We start from the raw sequence: 22,901 nt of genomic DNA, 5'->3' as shown, positions 1-22,901 counted from the left end.
TTATTTATTTTTATTTTTTACAGGGACAATGCACATTAATCAGCGTTTCAGTAAAAGTGACGGTTTTAGCCAGCCGGCTAATTTTCAACCGCAGTCCCTGGGCAGGTTATTAAAAACAATTACAATATAGACAATCATTGAGCAGTGAGCACACGCAGAGCAACATAGGACAAGCAAGACGTAGCATACAGACAGAGCAACATAGAACAAGACGTAGCATACAGACAGAGCAACATAGGACAAGCAAGACGTAGCATACAGACAGAGCAACATAGAACAAGCAAGACGTAGCATACAGACAGAGCAACATAGAGCAAGACGTAGCATACAGACAGAGCAACATAGGACAAGCAAGACGTAGCATACAGACAGAGCAACATAGAGCAAGACGTAGCATACAGACAGAGCAACATAGGACAAGACGTAGCATACAGACAGAGCAACATAGAACAAGCAAGACGTAGCATACAGACAGAGCAACATAGAGCAAGACGTAGCATACAGACAGAGCAACATAGAACAAGCAAGACGTAGCATACAGACAGAGCAACATAGAACAAAAAGCAGCAAGACAAAATTCATAAAAGCAAACAAAGTGTTTCCACACCTCACAAGCTACAGACAACTACACACCCGATTCCACTAATCAAAAGGTTTGATGATGAATTGAAATGTTATCAGTGATACCAGTGGTCTCTCTCTTTGTCTTGTCAGGCCCATGCTAAAGTCTGGCACACCTATGACACCAAGTGGAGAGGAAAACAGAAAGGTCAATCAACGTCACAGCCTTCCTTTTAAAAAACTTTTTTTTTTTACCCACATTTCCCAAATTGGGCCAATAAAAGACGTTGATTGGTTGATTGATCCCATCTCCTGTAGGGCTGGTGGGCATCTCTCTGTCTGGAGATTGGGGTGAACCCGTGGACATTAGTAACCAGAAGGACATCGAGGCAGCAGAGAGATATGTCCAATTCTACATGGGCTGGTTCGCCACTCCCATCTTCCACGGGGACTACCCACAAGTCATGAAGGACTTTATTGGTGAGTTACATGACCTGAGAAATTAACTATTTCCATGGCTGATGTTCACAGACAGAATCATTGCAAGACAATAAACAAAAACAAATAAATGTTGTGTGAATAAAATATTACTTAAAGGGAAATGTTGATTTGCAAACTAGTCTAGACTTGTTAAGAATGTAATGTAACTCCCATTACATTCGGTGGAAGTGGTGGGATCCACGCCTGAGTTAGACTCTAGAGTGTAGAGGGACTGAGTTAGACCCTGGGTCTCCCTCTCTGTCCAGCAGGGCCTGGGTACATCCCACCTCACCAACCCAGGGTTAGGACTAAGGTCTAACAGTGACCAGTAGTCTAACTGTGTGACTTACCTTGTTAAATAAAAAATGTACAAAATAAAACTGGTCTCTCTCTGTCTCTCTCCAGGTCGTAAGAGTGCCCAGCAGGGCCTGGGTACATCCCACTTCCCCTACCCAGGGTTAGGACTGAGGTCTAACAGTGACCAGTAGTCTAACTGTGTGACTTGCCTTGTTAAATAAAGGTTAAATAAAACGGGTCTCTGTCTCTCTCCAGGTCGTAAGAGTGCCCAGCAGGGTCTGGGTACGTCCCGCCTCCCCACCTTCTCTTCTCAGGAGAAGAGCTACGTTAAGGGTACCTGTGACTTCCTGGGTATCGGTCACTTCACCACGCGTTACATTACCCAGAAGAACTACCAGTCGGGACGCGGCAGCAGCAGCTACTTCACTGACAGGTAGCCTACTAGCACTTAAAGATACTGGATATTGACAGAAATGAGGAAAAGTACTGTATTGTCATACTTGAGTAAAAGTAAAAGTATAAATGGAAAATGACTCAAGTGAAAGACACAAAGTCTACTTGAGTATAAAACCAAAAATATCTGGTTTTAATCGTAGGCTACTTAGGTAGAGAGTGAGTGACATCAGCTACACTAAAAGGTAGCCTACATTTGAACATTTTGGTCGGTTAGCAGAGAGTCTAATACAGAGCGGTCGGTTAGCAGAGAGTCTAATACAGAGCGGTCGGTTAGCAGAGTCTAATACAGAGCGGTCGGTTAGCAGAGAGTCTAATACAGAGCGGTCGGTTAGCAGAGAGTCTAATACAGAGCGGTCGGTTAGCAGAGAGTCTAATACAGAGCGGTCGGTTAGCAGAGAGTCTAATACAGAGCGGTCGGTTAGCAGAGAGTCTAATACAGAGCGGTCGGTTAGCAGAGAGTCTAATACAGAGCGGTCGGTTAGCAGAGAGTCTAATACAGAGCGGTCGGTTAGCAGAGAGTCTAATACAGAGCGGTCGGTTAGCAGAGAGTCTAATACAGAGCGGTCGGTTAGCAGAGTCTAATACAGAGCGGTCGGTTAGCAGAGAGTCTAATACAGAGCGGTCGGTTAGCAGAGAGTCTAATACAGAGCGGTCGGTCACATCCGGTCTGCATCACATCCGGCTGTGATTGGGAGTCCCATAGGGCAGCGCACAATTGGCCCAGCGTCGTCCGGATTTTGCCGGGGTAGGCAAAATTTGTTCTTAACTGACTTGCCTAGTTTAATAAAGGTTGAAAAAAAAATACGAGCTGTTGTCGAAGACAAATTCCAATGTATGGACTTGTACCTATGACTTGTACTTAGAAATTAGCAGGAGTGGCATGAAGGCACAAACAGACTTGTGCTCAGGCTACTTACAAATGGCAACTTAATTAATGTTGAACATAAATTATAATTGAAAAGTTAAAAGGCGCAATTGCTCGCTCACAATTAAAAATGCATTGTTTTATTTAAGCAAGGTTAAACTAATTGAAATGACAGTAAATTTAAACCTGATGGCACATATTATCTTCAACTTGAACTACCGTTTTTACACTGCATCCGGGAAGTGTTCTGATCCTTCACCAGTCTACACACAATACCCCATTATGACATCACAATACCCCATTATGACATCACAATACCCAATAATGACATCACAATACCCAATAATGACAAAGTGAAAACATGTTTTTAGACATTTTTTTCATATGTATTGAAAATGTAAAACAGAAATATAGAATTTACATAAAGTATTCCCACCCCTGAGTCAATATTGGGTAGAATCACCTTTGGCAGTGATTACAGCTGTGAGTCTTTCTGAGGTCTCTAAAAGCTTTGTACACCTGGAATGTGCAGGATATGCCCATTATTCTTTTCCAAATTCTTCAAGCTCTGTCAAATTGGTTGTTGATCATTGCTAGACAGCCATTTTCAAAACCTATCCGATTTAAGTCAAAACTGTAACTCGCCCAATATAAATCTACCAATAGGTACCCTTCTTTGCGAGGCATTGGAAAACCTCCCTGGTCTTTGTGGTTGAATCTGTTTGAAATTCACTTCTCAATTGAGGAATCTTACAGATAATTGTGTGTGGGGTACAGAGATGAGGTAGTCATTCATAAATCATGTTAAACACTATTATTACACACAGAGTGAGTCCCTGCAACTTTTTATGTGACTTGATAAGCAAATGTTTACTCCTGAACTTATTTAGGCTTGATATAACAAAGGGGTTGAGTGAGGTAAGGTGGAGGTAAGTTGACTGAGAAAACATTCTCATTTACAGCAATGGCCTGGGGAATAGTTACAGGGGAGAGGAGGGAGGAGGAATGAGACAATTTTAACTGTACTTGACAGCATATATTATTATTATTATTCATATTATTATCAATATTATTATTATATCATTATTAATATTGTTATCATTAATATCATTATTATTATTATCATCATTATTATGAATATTATTATTATTATTAATATAATTATTAGTATCATTAATATTATTATCGTTATTGTTAATACTATCATTACTTTTATTACTATTATGAATATTATTATTATTATTATTATCATCATCATTATTAATATAATTATTAGTATAATTAAGATTATTATCATTATTATTATTAATACTATCATTACTTGTATTACTATCATTACTTATTACTATTATTATCATTCATATTATTACTATTATTAATATTATCATTAGTTATTAGTATCATTATCACCATTATTATTATCAGCATTATTATTATTACAATTATTAATATTATTATCATTGTTATTCTTACTGTCTTGAACAGAGACCTGGCTGAACTGGTGGATCCCCGCTGGCCTGATCCTGGATCAGAGTGGCTCTACGCTGTCCCCTGGGGGTTCAGACGCTTGCTCAACTTCGTCAAGGTAACTGGCGTGTCAGCCATCGTTAAAGTGTATTGTTTTACGCTTCAAAACTAGGGGGTTTTGATACTGTAGCAAAAAGGGTCTCTCTTAGCAACAGGCTAACAGGCTATAATCTCCTAGCCTCACCACCACATCATCAGTAAAACAACTGATCCTGCAGTAAAACAACTGATCCTGCAGTAAAACAACTGATTCTGCAGTAAAACAACTGATCCTGCAGTAAAACAACTGATCCTGCAGTAAAACAACTGATTCTGCAGTAAAACAACTGATTCTGCAGTAAAACAACTGATTCTGCAGTAAAACAACTGATCCTGCAGTAAAACAACTGATTCTGCAGTAAAACAACGGTTCCTGCAGTAAAACAGCTGATCCTGCAGTAAAACAACGGTTCCTGCAGTAAAACACAAATAACAAATACTACTCAATTTACTTGTTGTAATATACGTAATAATTGTAGTACAGTAGTAGTACTTATTTTAGTAGCAGTAGAATAGTAATGTACTGGGCAGTAATATTTGACATGTGTATATATACAGTGTATTTGATATTATACACTGAACAAAAATATAAACGTAAAGTGTGGGTCCCATGTTTCGCGAACGGAAATAAAATATTGCAGAAATGTTTCATACGCACAAAACCAGTGAGACCAGTTTCTGAGAGAAACAGAAAATGTTTTTACATATAGTAATTCAGAGTTCACCCTGTACAGATACAAGTTACCACAGAGATCATACATCCATACAGACAGCATCAGAGTTATCCTCAGAGACCAAGTCTCAGATAATACTATAGTATCCATGTACGTATCACATTAAATAGTCAGTCCTCTAGATACTGTCACAGAGATACATTTAGACCCCTCAGAGGGGGAGGGCTGACTGGTCCTTGGGCATTGTCCCTCTGAGGGGGGAGGGCTGACTAGTCCTTGGGCATTGGCCCCCTCAGAGGGGGAAGGGCTGACTGGTCCTTGGGCATTGATTGTCCCTCTCAGAGGGGGGAGGGCTGACTGGTCCTTGGGCATTGTCCCCTTCAGAGGGGGAAGCGCTGACTGGTCCTTGGGCCCCTCAGAGGGGGGGAGGGCTGACTAGTACTTGGGCAATTAGTCTAATTAACCCATCTCCATCTGGCTTTTGGGAAATCACCTTCCCCCCCCCCCATTTTGAGAGCACCTGCAGCTTTTTAAAACAGCTAGAATATAGTTGCTTTAAATCAGAGCACACGCGAGCCGTCTTCCTCTGTCCATCAGCACCATTCAAACTGCATCCAAAATAGATAGTCCTGTTCTAGATTGACATATACACAGGTGGGGAGAACAAGTATTTGATACACTGCCGATTTTGCAGGTTTTCCTACTTACAAAACATGTAGAGGTCTGTAATTTCTATCATAGGTACACTACAACTGCGAAGAGACGGAATCTAAAACAAAAATCCAGAAAATCACATTGTATGATTTTTAAGTAATTAATTTGCATTTTGATGCACCAGAATCACATGTTCCCTTTTGCTTTATCATCGTTTGAATGCTGTAAATCCAGACCATAAAATACAGTAGAGTAATACAGTTCACACTCAAAAAGATTAGCCTACTGGAGCTGGTTTCATTTATTTACCCAAGAGAGCATATATCTAGCTACATCTATGGGCTTTTCTGTTTTTTCTGTCGTGCATTAATGTGCAGTAGACTATATCATCTAGTCTATGTATTGGATGATCGCACAATCATTTCAGGTTTTTTCTTTGGTCTTGGGCTCATTAAATGTATTTAATGTGCGTCTCATCGGGCTTAGGTATCATCAGGCTGAATTTTCAACCAAAGCTCTAATCAAATCAAGATATAGGCCTATTTATATGCTTTATAATGCTTTTCAATGACACTTACGTTTTTTCTTGTGGGGAAACACCGGGTTACCCAGGGAGAAAATGTATTTATTCTCGGGATGGAACATTTGTAAAATATTCAACCCTAGTTCAGACTGATGACAGGAATCTAACTGTGACCCTCATGTTGACGTCTATTCTCTGTGTAGGCCCAGTACAAAAACCCGATGATCTACGTGACAGAGAACGGGGTGTCGGAGAAGATCATGTGCACTGAGCTCTGTGATGACTGGAGAATACAGTACTACAAGGACTATACCAACGAGATGCTGAAAGGTATCACTATTATACTGTAATATAACATATATATTTGGGACTAGGCTAGCCTGAAACCATTCCACACTGAACAAAAATAAACATAACATATACACAAAAAGCATATATATATATATATTTTTTTTTAAATGTTGACCACAAATTTGTTTACATCTCTGTTAGTGAGCATTTCTCCTTTGCCAAGATAATCCATCCACCGGTGTGGCATATCAAGAAGCTGATTAAACAGCATGATCATTACACAGGTGCACCTTGTGCTGGGGACAATAAAAGGCCACTCTAAAATGTGCAGTTGTGTCACACAACACAATTCCACAGATGTTTCAAGTTTTCAAATAGTGTGCATTTGGCATATTTACTGCTGGAATGTCCACCAGAGTTGTTGCCTGATAATTGAATGTTTATTTCTCTACCATAAACCGCCTCCAACGTCGTTTTAGATAATTTGGCAGTATACGTCCAACCGGCCTCACAACTGCAGACCACGTATAACTACGCCAGCCCAGGACCTCCACATCAGGCTTCTTCACCTGCGTGATCGTCTGAGACCACCCACCCCGGACAGCTGATGAAACTGGGGGGTTTGTACAACTGAAGAATTTCTGCAAAAACTCTCAGAAACTGTCTCAGGGAAGCTCATCTGCATGCTCGTTGTCCTCACCAGGGTCTTGACCTGACTCCAGTTTGGCGTTGTAACCGACTTCAAGTGGGCAAATACTCACATTCGATGGCCACTGGCTCCCTGGAGAAGTGTGCTCTTCACGGATGAATCCCGGTTTCAACTGTACCTGGCAGATGGCAGTTTATGGTGTTGTGTGGGTGAGCGGTTTGCTGATGTCAACATTTTGACCAGAGTTCCCCATGGTGACGGTGGTGTTATGGTATGGACAGGCATAAGCCATGGACAACGAACACAATTGTATTTTATCGATGGCCGTGACGAGATCCTGAGGCCCATTGTCGTGCCATTTATCTGCCGCCATCATCTCATGTTTCAGCATGATAATGCAAGGCCCCATGTCGCAAGGATCTGTACACAATTCCTTCAAACTGAAAGTGTCTCAGTTCTTCCATGGCCTGCATACTCACCAGACATGTCACCCATTGAGCATGTTTGGGATGCTCTGGATCGACGTGTACGACAGCGTGTTCCAGTTCCCGCCAATATCCAGAAACTTTGATTGAAGATAACATTCCACAGGCCACCAATCAACAGCCTGATCAACTCTATGTGAAGGAGACGTGTCGCGCTGCATCAGGCTGAATGGTGGTCACACCAGATACTGACTGGTTTTCTGATCCACACCCCTACTTTATAAAAAACGTTACCTGTGACCAACAGATGCATATCTGTATTCCCAGTAATGTGGAATCCATTGATTCGGGCCTTTAAAATTGTTGCATTTATATTTTTGTTTAGTTATGTTTTGTGTGTGTGGGAGAATATATACAGTTGAAGTCAGAAGTTTACATACACCTTAGCCAAATACATTTAAACTCAGTTTTTCACAATTTAATCCTAATAAAAATTCCATGTCTTAGGTCAGTTAGGATCACCACTTTATTTTAAGAATGTGAAATGTCAGAATAATAGTAGAGAGAATGATTTATTTCAGCTTTTATTTCTTTCATCACATTCCCAGTGGGTCAGAAGTTTACATACACTCAATTAGTATTTGGTAGCATTGCCTTTAAATGGTTTAACTTGGGTCAAACGTTTCGGGTAGCCTTCCACAAGCATCCCACAATAAATCGGGTGAATTTTGGCCCATTCCTCCTGACAGAGCTGGTGTAATTGAGTCAGGTTTGTAGGCCTCCTTGCTCACACACGCTTTTTCAGTTCTGCCCACAAATTTTCTATGGGATTGAGGTCAGGGCTTTGTGATGGCCACTCCAATACCTTGACTTTGTTGTCCTTAAGCCATTTTGCCACAACTTTGGAAGTATGCTTGGGGTCATTGTCCATTTGGAAGACCCATTTGCGACCAAGCTTTAACTTCCTGACTGATGTCTTGAGATGTTGCTTCAATAAATCCACATAATTTTCCTACCTCATGATGCCATCTATTTTGCGAGGTGCACCAGTCCCTCCAGCAGCAAAACACCCCCACAACATGATGCTGCCACCCCCGTGCTTCACGATTGGGATGGTGTTCTTCGGCTTGAAAGCCTCCCCCTTTTTCCTCCAAACATAATGATGGTAATTATGGCCAAACAGTTCTCATTTACAACTGTGACCTGGCCAAGATAAAGCAAAGCAGTGCAACACAAACAACAACACAGAGTTACACATTAACAAGCGTACAGTCAATAACACAATAGAAAAAAAAGAAAGTCTATATACAGTGTGTGCAAATGGCATGAGGAGGTAAGGCAATAAATAGGTCATAGTAGCAAAGTAATTACAATTTAGCAGATTAACACTGGAGTGATAGATGAGCGGGTGAAGGTGTGTAAGTAGGGATACTGGGGTGCAAAGGAGCAGAAAAGTAAATAAAACAATATGGGGATGAGGTAGGTAGATTGAGTGGGTTATATACAGATGGACTATGTACAGCTGCAGCGATCGGTTAGCTGCTCAGCTAGCTGATGTTTAAAGTTAGTGAGGGAAATAAAAGTCTCCAACTTCAGTGATTTTTTTAGTTCATTCCAGTCACTAGCAGCAGAGAACTGGAAGGAAAGGCGGCCAAAGGGGGTGCTGGCTTTGGGGATGACCAGTGAGATATACCTGCTGGAGCGCGTGCTACGGGTGGGTTTGCTATCGTGACCAGTGAGCTGAGATAAGGCGGAGCTTTACCTAGCATAGACTTATAGATGACCTGGAGCCAGTGGGTCTGGCGACGAATATGTAGCGAGGGCCAGCTGATTAGAGCATACAGGTCGCAGTGGTGGGTGGTATAAGGTGATTTGGTAACAAAACAGATGGCACTGTGATAGACTGCATCCAGTTTGCTTAGTAGAGTGTTGGAAGCTATTTTGTAGATGACATCGCCGAAGTCGAGGATCGGTAGGATAGTCAGTTTTACGAGGGTCTGTTTGGCGGCGTGAGTGAAGGAGGCTTTGTTGCGAAATAGAAACCCGATTCTAGATTTGATTTAGGATTGGAGATGTTTGATATGAGTCTGGAAGGAGAGTTTAGTCTAGCCAGACACCTAGGTATTTGTAGTTGTCCACATATTCTATGTCAGAACCGTCCAGAGTAGTGATGCTGGACGGGCGGGCAGGTGCGGGCAGCGATCGGTTGAAGAGCATGCATTTAGTTTTACTTGCATTTAAGAGCAGTTGGAGGCCACAGAAGGAGAGTTGTGTGGCATTGAAGCTCGTTTGGAGGTTTGTTAATAACACAGTGTCCAAAGAAGGGCCAGATGTATACATAATGGTGTCGTCTGCGTAGAGGTGGATCAGAGAATCACCAGCAGCAAGAGCGACATCATTGATGTATACAGAGAAGAGAGTCGGTCCAAGAATTGAACCCTGTGGCACCCCCATATAGGCTGCAAGAGGCCCAGACAACAGGTCCTCTGATGTTTCATCACACCAGAGGACATTTCTCCAAAAAGTATATTTGTCACCTATGTGAAGTTGCAAACCGTAGTCTTGCATTTTTATGGCGGTTTTGGAGCAGTGGCGTCTTCCTTGCTGAGCGGCCTTTCAGGTTATGTCGATATAAGACTCCTTTTACTGTGGATATAGATACTTTTGTACCCGTTTCCTCCAGCATCTTCACAAGGTCCTTTGCTGTTGTTCTGGGATTGATTTGCACTTTTCGCACCAAAGTACGTTCATCTCTAGGAGACCGAATGCGTCTCATTCCTGAGCGGTATCACGGCTGTGTGGTCCCATGGTGTTTATACTTGCGTACTATTGTTTGTACAGATGAACGTGGTCCCTTCAGGCATTTGGAAATTGCTCTCAAGGATGAACCAGACAAGTGGAGGTCTACAAATTTTTTTCTGAAGTCTTGGCTGATTTCTTTTGATTTTCCCATGATGTCAAGCAAAGAGGCACTGAGTTTGAAGGTAGGCCTTGAAATACATCCACAGGTACACCTCCAATTGACTCAAATTATGTCAATTAGCCCATCAGAAGCTTCTAAAGCCATGACATAATTTTCTGGAATTTTCCAAGCTGTTTAAAAGGTACAGTCAACTTAGTGTCTGTAAACTTCTGACCCACTGGAATTGTGATACAGTGAATTATAAGAGAAATAATCTGTCTGTAAACAATTGTTGGAAAAATGACTTGAGTCAGGCACAAAGTAGATGTCCTAACCGACTTGCCAAAACTATAGTTTGTTAACAAGAAATTTGTGGAGTGGTTGAAAAACAAGTTTTAATGACCCCTACCTAAGTGTATGCAAACTTCCGACTTCAACTGTATATATTTACAGTGCATTCGGAGAGAATTCAGACCTCTTGACTTTTTCCACATTTTGTTACGTTACAGCCTTATTCTAAAATGGATTCAATAAAAAGCAGCATCATGCCATAGGGATGTTTTTGAGCGGCAGGGGCCGAGAGACTAGTCAGGACCTCAGACTGGGGCGAAGGTTCACCTTCCAACAGGACAACGACCCTAAACACACAGCCAAGACAACGCAGGAGTGGCTTCTGGGACAAGTCTCTGAATGTCCTTGAGTGGCACAGCCAGAGCCCGGACTTCAACTAAATCGAACATCTCTGGAGAGACCTGAAAATATCTGTGCTGAACGCTCCCCATCCAACCTGACAGATCTTGAGAGGATCTGCAGAGAAGAAATGGGAGAAACCCCCCAATTACAGGTGTGCCAAGCTTGTAGCGTCCTACCCAAGAAGACTCGAGGCTGTAATCGCTGCCAAAGGTGCTTCAACAAAGTACTGAATAAAGGGTCTGAATACTTATGTAAATTGGATTTTTCAGTTTTTAACAAATGTGCAACAATTTCTGAAAACCTGTTTTTGCTTTGTCAATATTGGGTATAGTGATGTCATTATGGGGTATTGTGTGTAGATTGAGGGAGGGGAAAAAACAATTTAATCAATTTTAGAATAAGGCTGTAACGTAACACAATGTGGAAAAAGTCAAGGGGTCTGAATACTTTCCGAATGCTCTGTATCTGGTGTCTAATGTACATTTTATATTGTATTATATCTCAGGCTCAATACGTCTTCCCTTTCAAAATAAAAAAAGGTTTAAAAAAAAATAAAAAAAATACTGGAACCTATACTGTAATACCCACAATGTCTACACCTCTGTTTTGGATTGTAATCTGATGGGACTATTATTATTCCCCGTGTTTAACCAAGACTCTTAAACAATCCCATATGATACATTCAGTATTATTCCGTAACTAAGAACAGGGTCTATTCAAGTCAAATCCAGAGTACCTTTTGAATTGAATACGGTATTAAACGGTGTGATGTACTTCCACTTTTTTGCTACGACAGTGACGCGATCGCCCCGGCTTTGTCTTTCGAAACTTTAAAAAACAGACGTGATCTTGTCCTCCGCTTTCTTTATTCTTTTTTTTTAGCCATCAAAGACGGAGTGAACGTGCGCGGCTACACGGCCTGGTCTCTGCTGGACAAGTTTGAGTGGGACGAGGGCTACTCCGAGAGGTTTGGCCTGTACTACGTAGACTTCAGGAACAAGAATAAACCGCGTTACCCAAAAGCCTCGGTTCAGTACTACAAACGCATCATCAGCTCCAACGGATTCCCCAACCAGAGAGAGGTGAGAGCACGGATCATTACCACCCAGGGTCTATATACTAGCTCCTCATTTCAGTTAGATCTTTAATACAATCGTATAATACACACGTTACAACAGGTTGATATTAAATATTAAAACATGGAAATGTACATAGTTCTCCTGGTGGAAATGGATATACGTGGGAAATAGAGCATTCCATATTCAGGTGAGGACGTCATCCTGTAAAATATTGAGAAAGAGGGAGGGGGGAAGAGAGAGGGGGGGGGGGAGAGAGAAAGAGAGATAATACATCATTAGAATATGTTAAGTGTATCCTATATTAACCCTGAACCCTCCCAGTGTGTATCCTATATTAACCCCCCCAGTGTGTATCCTATATTAACCCTCCCAGTGTGTATCCTATATTAACCCTCCCAGTGTGTATCCTATATTAACCCTCCCAGTGTGTATCCTATATTAACCCTCCCAGTGTGTATCCTATATTAACCCTCCCAGTGTATATCCTATATTAACCCTCCCAGTGTGTATCCTATATTAACCCTCCCAGTGTGTATCCTATATTAACCCTCCCAGTGTGTATCCTATATTAACCCTCCCAGTGTGTATCCTATATTAACCCTCCCAGTGTGTATCCTATATTAACCCCCCCAGTGTGTATCCTATATTAACCCTCCCAGTGTGTATCCTATATTAACCCTCCCAGTGTGTATCCTATATTAACCCTGAACCCTCCCAGTGTGTATCCTATATTAACCCCCCCAGTGTGTATCCTATATTAACCCCCCCAGTGTGTATCCTATATTAACCCTCCCAGTGTGTATCCTATATTAACCCTCCCAGTGTGTATCCTATATTAACCCTCCCAGTGTGTATCCTATATTAACCCTCCCAGTGTGTATCCTATATTAACCCTGAACCCTCCCAGTGTGTATCCTATATTAACCCTCCCAGTGTGTATCCTATATTAACCCTCCCAGTGTGTATCCTATATTAACCCTCCCAGTGTGTATCCTATATTAACCCTCCCAGTGTGTATCCTATATTAACCCTCCCAGTGTGTATCCTATATTAACCCTCCCAGTGTGTATCCTATATTAACCCTCCCAGTGTGTATCCTATATTAACCCTCCCAGTGTGTATCCTATATTAACCCTCCCAGTGTGTATCCTATATTAACCCTCCCAGTGTGTATCCTATATTAACCCTCCCAGTGTGTATCCTATATTAACCCTCCCAGTGTGTATCCTATATTAACCCTCCCAGTGTATATCCTATATTAACCCTCCCAGTGTGTATCCTATATTAACCCTCCCAGTGTGTATCCTATATTAACCCTCCCAGTGTGTATCCTATATTAACCCTCCCAGTGTGTATCCTATATTAACCCTTAACCCTCCCAGTGTGTATCCTATATTAACCCTCCCAGTGTGTATCCTATATTAACCCTCCCAGTGTGTATCCTATATTAACCCTCCCAGTGTGTATCCTATATTAACCCTCCCAGTGTGTATCCTATATTAACCCTCCCAGTGTGTATCCTATATTAACCCTCCCAGTGTATATCCTATATTAACCCTCCCAGTGTGTATCCTATATTAACCCTCCCAGTGTGTATCCTATATTAACCCTCCCAGTGTGTATCCTATATTTACCCTCCCAGTGTATATCCTATATTAACCCTCCCAGTGTGTATCCTATATTAACCCTGAACCCTCCCAGTGTGTATCCTATATTAACCCTCCCAGTGTGTATCCTATATTAACCCTCCCAGTGTGTATCCTATATTAACCCCCCCAGTGTGTATCCTATATTAACCCTGAACCCTCCCAGTGTGTATCCTATATTAACCCTCCCAGTGTGTATCCTATATTAACCCTCCCAGTGTGTATCCTATATTAACCCTCCCAGTGTGTATCCTATATTAACCCTCCCAGTGTGTATCCTATATTAACCCTCCCAGTGTGTATCCTATATTAACCCTCCCAGTGTGTATCCTATATTAACCCTCCCAGTGTGTATCCTATATTAACCCCCCCAGTGTGTATCCTATATTAACCCTCCCAGTGTGTATCCTATATTAACCCTCCCAGTGTGTATCCTATATTAACCCTCCCAGTGTGTATCCTATATTAACCCTCCCAGTGTGTATCCTATATTAACCCTCCCAGTGTGTATCCTATATTAACCCTCCCAGTGTGTATCCTATATTAACTCTCCCAGTGTGTATCCTATATTAACCCTCCCAGTGTGTATCCTATATTAACCCTCCCAGTGTGTATCCTATATTAACCCTCCCAGTGTGTATCCTATATTAACACTCCCAGTGTGTATCCTATATTAACCCTCCCAGTGTGTATCCTATATTAACCCTCCCAGTGTGTATCCTATATTAACCCTGAACCCTCCCAGTGTGTATCCTATATTAACCCCCCCAGTGTGTATCCTATATTAACCCTGAACCCTCCCAGTGTGTATCCTATATTAACCCTCCCAGTGTGTATCCTATATTAACCCTCCCAGTGTGTATCCTATATTAACCCTCCCAGTGTGTATCCTATATTAACCCTCCCAGTGTATATCCTATATTAACCCTCCCAGTGTGTATCCTATATTAACCCTAAACCCTCCCAGTGTGTATCCTATATTAACCCTGAACCCTCCCAGTGTGTATCCTATATTAACCCTCCCAGTGTGTATCCTATATTAACCCTCCCAGTGTGTATCCTATATTAACCCTCCCAGTGTGTATCCTATATTAACCCTCCCAGTGTGTATCCTATATTAACCCTCCCAGTGTGTATCCTATATTAACCCTCCCAGTGTGTATCCTATATTAACCCCCCCAGTGTGTATCCTATATTATCCCTCCCAGTGTGTATCCTATATTAACCCTCCCAGTGTGTATCCTATATTAACCCTCCCAGTGTGTATCCTATATTAACCCTCCCAGTGTGTATCCTATATTAACCCCCCCAGTGTGTATCCTATATTAACCCTGAACCCTCCCAGTGTGTATCCTATATTAACCCTCCCAGTGTGTATCCTATATTAACCCTCCCAGTGTGTATCCTATATTAACCCTCCCAGTGTGTATCCTATATTAACCCTCCCAGTGTATATCCTATATTAACCCTCCCAGTGTGTATCCTATATTAACCCTAAACCCTCCCAGTGTGTATCCTATATTAACCCTGAACCCTCCCAGTGTGTATCCTATATTAACCCTCCCAGTGTGTATCCTATATTAAGCCTCCCAGTGTGTATCCTATATTAACCCTCCCAGTGTGTATCCTATATTAACCCTCCCAGTGTGTATCTTATATTAACCCTCCCAGTGTGTATCCTATATTAACCCTCCCAGTGTGTATCCTATATTAACCCTCCCAGTGTGTATCCTATATTAACCCTCCCAGTGTGTATCCTATATTAACCCTCCCAGTGTGTATCCTATATTAACCCTCCCAGTGTGTATCCTATATTAACCCTCCCAGTGTGTATCCTATATTAACCCTCCCAGTGTGTATCCTATATTAACCCTCCCAGTGTGTATCCTATATTAACCCTCCCAGTGTGTATCCTATATTAACCCTCCCAGTGTGTATCCTATATTAACCCTGAACCCTCCCAGTGTGTATCCTATATTAACCCCCCCAGTGTGTATCCTATATTAACCCTGAACCCTCCCAGTGTGTATCCTATATTAACCCTCCCAGTGTGTATCCTATATTAACCCTCCCAGTGTGTATCCTATATTAACCCTCCCAGTGTGTATCCTATATTAACCCTCCCAGTGTATATCCTATATTAACCCTCCCAGTGTGTATCCTATATTAACCCTCCCAGTGTGTATCCTATATTAACCCTCCCAGTGTGTATCCTATATTAACCCTCCCAGTGTGTATCCTATATTAACCCTCCCAGTGTGTATCCTATATTAACCCTAAACCCTCCCAGTGTGTATCCTATATTAACCCTCCCAGTGTGTATCCTATATTAACCCTCCCAGTGTGTATCCTATATTAACCCCCCCAGTGTGTATCCTATATTAACCCTGAACCCTCCCAGTGTGTATCCTATATTAACCCTCCCAGTGTGTATCCTATATTAACCCTCCCAGTGTGTATCCTATATTAACCCTCCCAGTGTGTATCCTATATTAACCCTCCCAGTGTGTATCCTATATTAACCCTCCCAGTGTGTATCCTATATTAACCCTCCCAGTGTGTATCCTATATTAACCCTCCCAGTGTGTATCCTATATTAACCCTCCCAGTGTGTATCCTATATTAACCCTCCCAGTGTGTATCCTATATTAACCCTCCCAGTGTGTATCCTATATTAACCCTCCCAGTGTGTATCCTATATTAACCCTCCCAGTGTGTATCCTATATTAACCCTCCCAGTGTGTATCCTATATTAACCCTCCCAGTGTGTATCCTATATTAACCCTCCCAGTGTGTATCCTATATTAACCCTCCCAGTGTGTATCCTATATTAACCCTCCCAGTGTGTATCCTATATTAACCCTCCCAGTGTGTATCCTATATTTACCCTCCCAGTGTATATCCTATATTAACCCTCCCAGTGTGTATCCTATATTAACCCTCCCAGTGTGTATCCTATATTAACCCTCCCAGTGTGTATCCTATATTAACCCTCCCAGTGTGTATCCTATATTAACCCTCCCAGTGTGTATCCTATATTAACCCTCCCAGTGTGTATCCTTAATAAACCCTCCCAGTGTGTATCCTATATTAACCCTCCCAGTGTGTATCCTATATTAACCCTCCCAGTGTGTATCCTATATTAACCCTCCCAGTGTGTATCCTATATTAACCCTGAACCCTCCCAGTGTGTATCCTATATTAACCCTCCCAGTGTGTATCCTATATTAACCCTCCCAGTGTGTATCCTATATTAACCCTCCCAGTGTGTATCCTATATTAACCCTCCCAGTGTGTATCCTATATTAACCCTAAACCCTCCCAGTGTGTATCCTATATTAACCCTGAACCCTCCCAGTGTGTATCCTATATTAACCCTCCCAGTGTGTATCCTATATTAACCCTCCCAGTGTGTATCCTATATTAACCCTCCCAGTGTGTATCCTATATTAACCCTAAACCCTCCCAGTGTATATCCTATATTAACCCTCCCAGTGTGTATCCTATATTAACCCTGAACCCTCCCAGTGTATATCCTATATTAACCCTCCCAGTGTGTATCCTATATTAACCCTCCCAGTGTGTATCCTATATTAACCCTCCCAGTGTGTATCCTATATTAACCCTCCCAGTGTGTATCCTATATTAACCCTCCCAGTGTGTATCTTATATTAACCCTCCCAGTGTGTATCCTTAATAAACCCTCCCAGTGTGTATCCTATATTAACCCTAAACCCTCCCAGTGTGTATCCTATATTAACCCTCCCAGTGTGTATCCTATATTAACCCTCCCAGTGTGTATCCTATATTAACCCTAAACCCTCCCAGTGTGTATCCTATATTAACCCTCCCAGTGTGTATCCTTAATAAACCCTCCCAGTGTGTATCCTTAATAAACCCTCCCAGTGTGTATCCTATATTAACCCTCCCAGTGTGTATCCTATATTAACCCTCCCAGTGTGTATCCTATATTAACCCTCCCAGTGTGTATCCTATATTAACCCTGAACCCTCCCAGTGTGTATCCTATATTAACCCTCCCAGTGTGTATCCTATATTAACCCTCCCAGTGTGTATCCTATATTAACCCTGAACCCTCCCAGTGTGTATCCTATATTAACCCTCCCAGTGTGTATCCTATATTAACCCTCCCAGTGTGTATCCTATATTAACCCTCCCAGTGTGTATCCTATATTAACCCTCCCAGTGTGTATCCTATATTAACCCTGAACCCTCCCAGTGTGTATCCTATATTAACCCTCCCAGTGTGTATCCTATATTAACCCTCCCAGTGTGTATCCTATATTAACCCTCCCAGTGTGTATCCTTAATAAACCCTCCCAGTGTGTATCCTATATTAACCCTCCCAGTGTGTATCCTATATTAACCCTCCCAGTGTGTATCCTATATTAACCCTCCCAGTGTGTATCCTATATTAACCCTCCCAGTGTGTATCCTATATTAACCCTCCCAGTGTGTATCCTATATTAACCCTCCCAGTGTGTATCCTATATTAACCCTCCCAGTGTGTATCCTATATTAACCCTCCCAGTGTGTATCCTATATTAACCCTCCCAGTGTGTATCCTTAATAAACCCTCCCAGTGTGTATCCTATATTAACCCTCCCAGTGTGTATCCTATATTAACCCTCCCAGTGTGTATCCTATATTAACCCTCCCAGTGTGTATCCTATATTAACCCTCCCAGTGTGTATCCTATATTAACCCTCCCAGTGTGTATCCTATATTAACCCTCCCAGTGTGTATCCTATATTAACCCTCCCAGTGTGTATCCTATATTAACCCTCCCAGTGTGTATCCTATATTAACCCTCCCAGTGTGTATCCTATATTAACCCTCCCAGTGTGTATCCTATATTAACCCTCCCAGTGTGTATCCTATATTAACCCTCCCAGTGTGTATCCTATATTAACCCTCCCAGTGTATATCCTATATTAACCCTCCCAGTGTGTATCCTTAATAAACCCTCCCAGTGTGTATCCTATATTAACCCTCCCAGTGTGTATCCTATATTAACCCTCCCAGTGTGTATCCTATATTAACCCTCCCAGTGTGTATCCTATATTAACCCTCCCAGTGTGTATCCTATATTAACCCTCCCAGTGTGTATCCTATATTAACCCTCCCAGTGTGTATCCTATATAAACCCTCCCAGTGTGTATCCTTAATAAACCCTCCCAGTGTGTATCCTATATTAACCCTCCCAGTGTGTATCCTATATTAACCCTCCCAGTGTGTATCCTATATTAACCCTCCCAGTGTGTATCCTATATTAACCCTCCCAGTGTGTATCCTATATTAACCCTCCCAGTGTGTATCCTATATTAACCCTCCCAGTGTGTATCCTATATTAACCCTCCCAGTGTATATCCTATATTAACCCTCCCAGTGTGTATCCTATATTAAACCCTGAACCCTCGTACAGGTAGAGAATTGGAAGAGGAAGGCCACAGAGACCTGCTCTTCCAGTAACCAGCTCCTGGCTGCAGGTCAGTTCACATTAAAACATCCCTTTAAAACTGGTGTTCAATAAGAAGGGACCAGGTGGGGAAAACAAATACAGATTCTGCCTCATATAACTTATACCTAGATTGAGTGATAAACAAATAAATATGAATATATAAAATCACTTGTCAGTTCTTATCCTATTACAATTAAATTAAATTTAAATGATGATTATCAATATACAGTGGGGAGAACACATATTTGATAACCTGCAAAATCGGCAGTGTTTCCTACTTACAAAGCATGTAGAGGTTTGTAATTTTTATCATATCATCACTTCAACTGTGAGAGACGGAATCTAAAATATATATTATATGTATATTGTACCAGAAAATCAGAAAATCACATTGTATGATTTTTAAGTAATAATTTGCATTTTATTGCATGACATAAGTATTTGAAAACCTACCAACCAGTAAGAATTCCGGCTCTCACAGACATGTTAGTTTTTCTTTAAGAAGCCCTCCTGTTCTCCACTCATTACCTGTATTAACTGCACCTGTTTGAGCTCGTTACCTGTATAAAAGACACCTGTCCACACACTCAATCAAACAGACTCCAACCTCTCCACAATGGCCAAGACCAGAGAGCTGTGTAAGGACATCAGGGATAAAATTGTAGACCTGCACAAGGCTGGGATGGGCTACAGGACAATAGGCAAGCAGCTTGGTGAGAAGGTAACAACTGTTGGCGCAATTATTAGAAAATGGAAGAAGTTCAAGATGACGGTCAATCACCCTCGGTCTGGGGCTCCATGCAAGATCTCACCTCGTGGGGCATCAATGATCATGAGGAAGGTGAGGGATCAGCCCAGAACTACACGGCAGGACCTGGTCAATGACCTGAAGAGAGCTGGGACCACAGTCTCAAAGAAAACCATTAGTAACACACTACGCCGTCATGGATTAAAATCCTGCAGCGCACGCAAGGTCCCCCTGCTCAAGCCAGCGCATGTCCAGGCCCGTCTGAAGTTTGCCAATGACCATCTGGATGATCCAGAGGAGGAATGGGAGAAGGTCATGTGGTCTGATGAGACAAAAATAGAGCTTTTTGGTCTAAACTCCACTCGCCGTGTTTGGAGGAAGAAGGATGAGTACAACCCCAAGAACACCATCCCAACCGTGAAGCATGGAGGAGGAAACATCATTCTTTGGGGATGCTTTTCTGCAAAGGTGACAGGGCGACTCCACCGTATTGAGGGGAGGATGGATGGGGCCATGTATCGCGAGATCTTGGCCAACAACCTCCTTCCCTCAGTAAGAGCATTGAAGATGGGTCGTGGCTGGGTTTTTCAGCATGACAACGTCCCGAAACACACAGCCAGGGCAACTAAGGAGTGGCTCCGTAAGAAGCATCTTAAGGTCCTGGAGTGGCCTAGCCAGTCTCCAGACTTGAACCCAATAGAAGACCTTTGGAGGGAGCTGAAGTCCGTATTGCCCAGCGACGGCCCCGAAACCTGAAGGTCTGCATGGAGGAGTGGGCCAAAATCCCTGCTGCAGTGTGTGCAAACCTGGTCAAGAACTACAGGAAACGTATGATCTCTGTAATTGCAAACAAAGGTTTCTGTACCAAATATTAAGTTCTGCTTTTCTGATGTATCAAATACTTATGTCATGCAATAAAATGCAAATTAATTACTTAAAAATACTACAATGTGATTTTCTGGATTTTTGTTTTAGATTCCGTCTCTCACAGTTGAAGTGTACCTATGATAAAAAAATCACAGACCTCTACCTGCTTTGTAAGTAGGAAAACCTGCAAAATCGGCAGAGTATCATATACTTGTTCTCCCCACTGTATAGTAGCCTAAGTATAGGGAGGTTTGAAGTAGAGCAGTGCACTCCGACCCTGTTCATGGAGAGATACCCTCCTGTAGGTTTTAACTCCGACCCTGTTCCTGGAGAGATACCCTCCTGGAGGTTTTAACTCCGACCCTGTTCCTAGAGAGATATCCTCCTGGAGGTTTTAACTTCGACCCTGTTCCTGGAGAGATACCCTCCTGGAGGTTTTAACTCCGACCCTGTTCCTGGAGAGAAACCCTCCTGTAGGTTTTAACTCCAACCCTGTTCCTAGAGAGATATCCTCCTGTAGGTTTTAACCCCAACCCTGTTCCTGGAGAGAGACCCTCCTGTAGGTTTTAACTCCAACCCTGTTCCTAGAGAGATACCCTCCTGTAGGTTTACACTCCAACCCTGTTCCTGGAGAGATACCCTCCTGTAGGTTTTAACTCCAACCCTGTTCCTGGAGAGATACCCTCCTGTAGGTTTTAACTCCGACCCTGTTCCTGGAGAGATACCCTCCTGGAGGTTTTAACTCCAACCCTGTTCCTGGAGAGATACCCTCCTGTAGGTTTTAACTCCAACCCTGTTCCTGGAGAGATACCCTCCTGTAGGTTTTAACTCCAACCCTGTTCCTAGAGAGATACCCTCCTGTAGGTTTTAACTCCGACCCTGTTCCTGGAGAGATACCCTCCTGTAGGTTTTAACTCCAACCCTGTTCCTAGAGAGATACCCTCCTGGAGGTTTTAACTCCGACCCTGTTCCTAGAGAGATACCCTCCTGGAGGTTTTAACTCCAACCCTGTTCATGGAGAGATACCCTCCTGTAGGTTTTAACTCCAACCCTGTTCCTGGAGAGAAACCCTCCTGGAGGTTTTAACTCCAACCCTGTTCCTGGAGAGATACCCTCCTGGAGGTTTTAACTCCAACCCTGTTCCTAGAGAGAAACCCTCCTGGAGGTTTTAACTTCGACCCTGTTCCTGGAGAGATACCCTCCTGTAGGTTTTAACTCCGACCCTGTTCCTGGAGAGATACCCTCCTGGAGGTTTTAACTCCAACCCTGTTCCTGGAGAGATACCCTCCTGTAGGTTTTAACTCCGACCCTGTTCCTGGAGAGATACCCTCCTGGAGGTTTTAACTCCAACCCTGTTCCTGGAGAGATACCCTCCTGGAGGTTTTAACTCCGACCCTGTTCCTGGAGAGATACCCTCCTGGAGGTTTTAACTCCGACCCTGTTCCTGGAGAGATACCCTCCTGGAGGTTTTAACTCCAACCCTGTTCCTGGAGAGATACCCTCCTGGAGGTTTTAACTCCAACCCTGTTCCTGGAGAGAAACCCTCCTGGAGGTTTTAACTCCGACCCTGTTCCTGGAGAGATACCCTCCTGTAGGTTTTAACTCCGACCCTGTTCCTGGAGAGATACCCTCCTGTAGGTTTTAACTCCAACCCTGTTCCTAGAGATACCCTCCTGGAGGTTTTAACTTCGACCCTGTTCCTGGAGAGATACCCTCCTGTAGGTTTTAACTCCGACCCTGTTCCTGGAGAGATACCCTCCTGGAGGTTTTAACTCCAACCCTGTTCATGGAGAGATACCCTCCTGTAGGTTTTAACTCCAACCCTGTTCCTGGAGAGAAACCCTCCTGTAGGTTTTAACTCCAACCCTGTTCCTGGAGAGAAACCCTCCTGGAGGTTTTAACTCCAACCCTGTTCCTGGAGAGAGACCCTCCTGTAGGTTTTAACTCCAACCCTGTTCCTGGAGAGAGACCCTCCTGTAGGTTTTAACACCAACCCTGTTGCTGGAGAGAAACCCTCCTGTAGGTTTTAACTCCAACCCTGTTC

The 22,901-nt window shown here is 42.6% G+C and overlaps 2 protein-coding genes across 4 annotated transcripts in view; one reads left to right on the top strand and one right to left on the bottom strand.

The window, feature by feature from the left end:
* lctlb (lactase-like b) overlaps nucleotides 1-22,901 on the top strand; it is a 32,399-nt gene that overhangs the window by 8,094 nt on the left and 1,404 nt on the right. For 2 of the 3 annotated variants that reach the window (XM_055924631.1, XM_055924630.1), the window contains 5 exons: nucleotides 715-769; nucleotides 880-1,041; nucleotides 1,594-1,771; nucleotides 4,145-4,244; nucleotides 6,280-6,406. In XM_055924631.1, the coding sequence (XP_055780606.1) occupies nucleotides 715-769; nucleotides 880-1,041; nucleotides 1,594-1,771; nucleotides 4,145-4,244; nucleotides 6,280-6,406 (622 nt within the window). Of the gene's footprint in view, nucleotides 1-714; nucleotides 770-879; nucleotides 1,042-1,593; nucleotides 1,772-4,144; nucleotides 4,245-6,279; nucleotides 6,407-11,918; nucleotides 12,119-19,206; nucleotides 19,271-22,901 lie in introns of all 3 variants that reach the window. The other variant, XM_055924629.1, reaches the window with a different exon arrangement.
* Nucleotides 12,164-22,901, bottom strand: part of zwilch (zwilch kinetochore protein) — a 45,880-nt gene continuing 35,142 nt past the window's right edge. The window contains exon 18 of the mRNA XM_055924628.1: nucleotides 12,164-12,316. The gene's annotated coding sequence lies outside the window, so the exon portion shown is untranslated. The remainder of the gene's footprint in view (nucleotides 12,317-22,901) is intronic.

The sequence above is a fragment of the Salvelinus fontinalis genome, chromosome 6, assembly GCF_029448725.1.
Source record: "Salvelinus fontinalis isolate EN_2023a chromosome 6, ASM2944872v1, whole genome shotgun sequence".
NCBI classification, from domain to species: domain Eukaryota; kingdom Metazoa; phylum Chordata; class Actinopteri; order Salmoniformes; family Salmonidae; genus Salvelinus; species Salvelinus fontinalis.
Note: the sequence above shows the minus strand (reverse complement) of the source record. Positions and strands in the feature narration are given on the sequence as shown.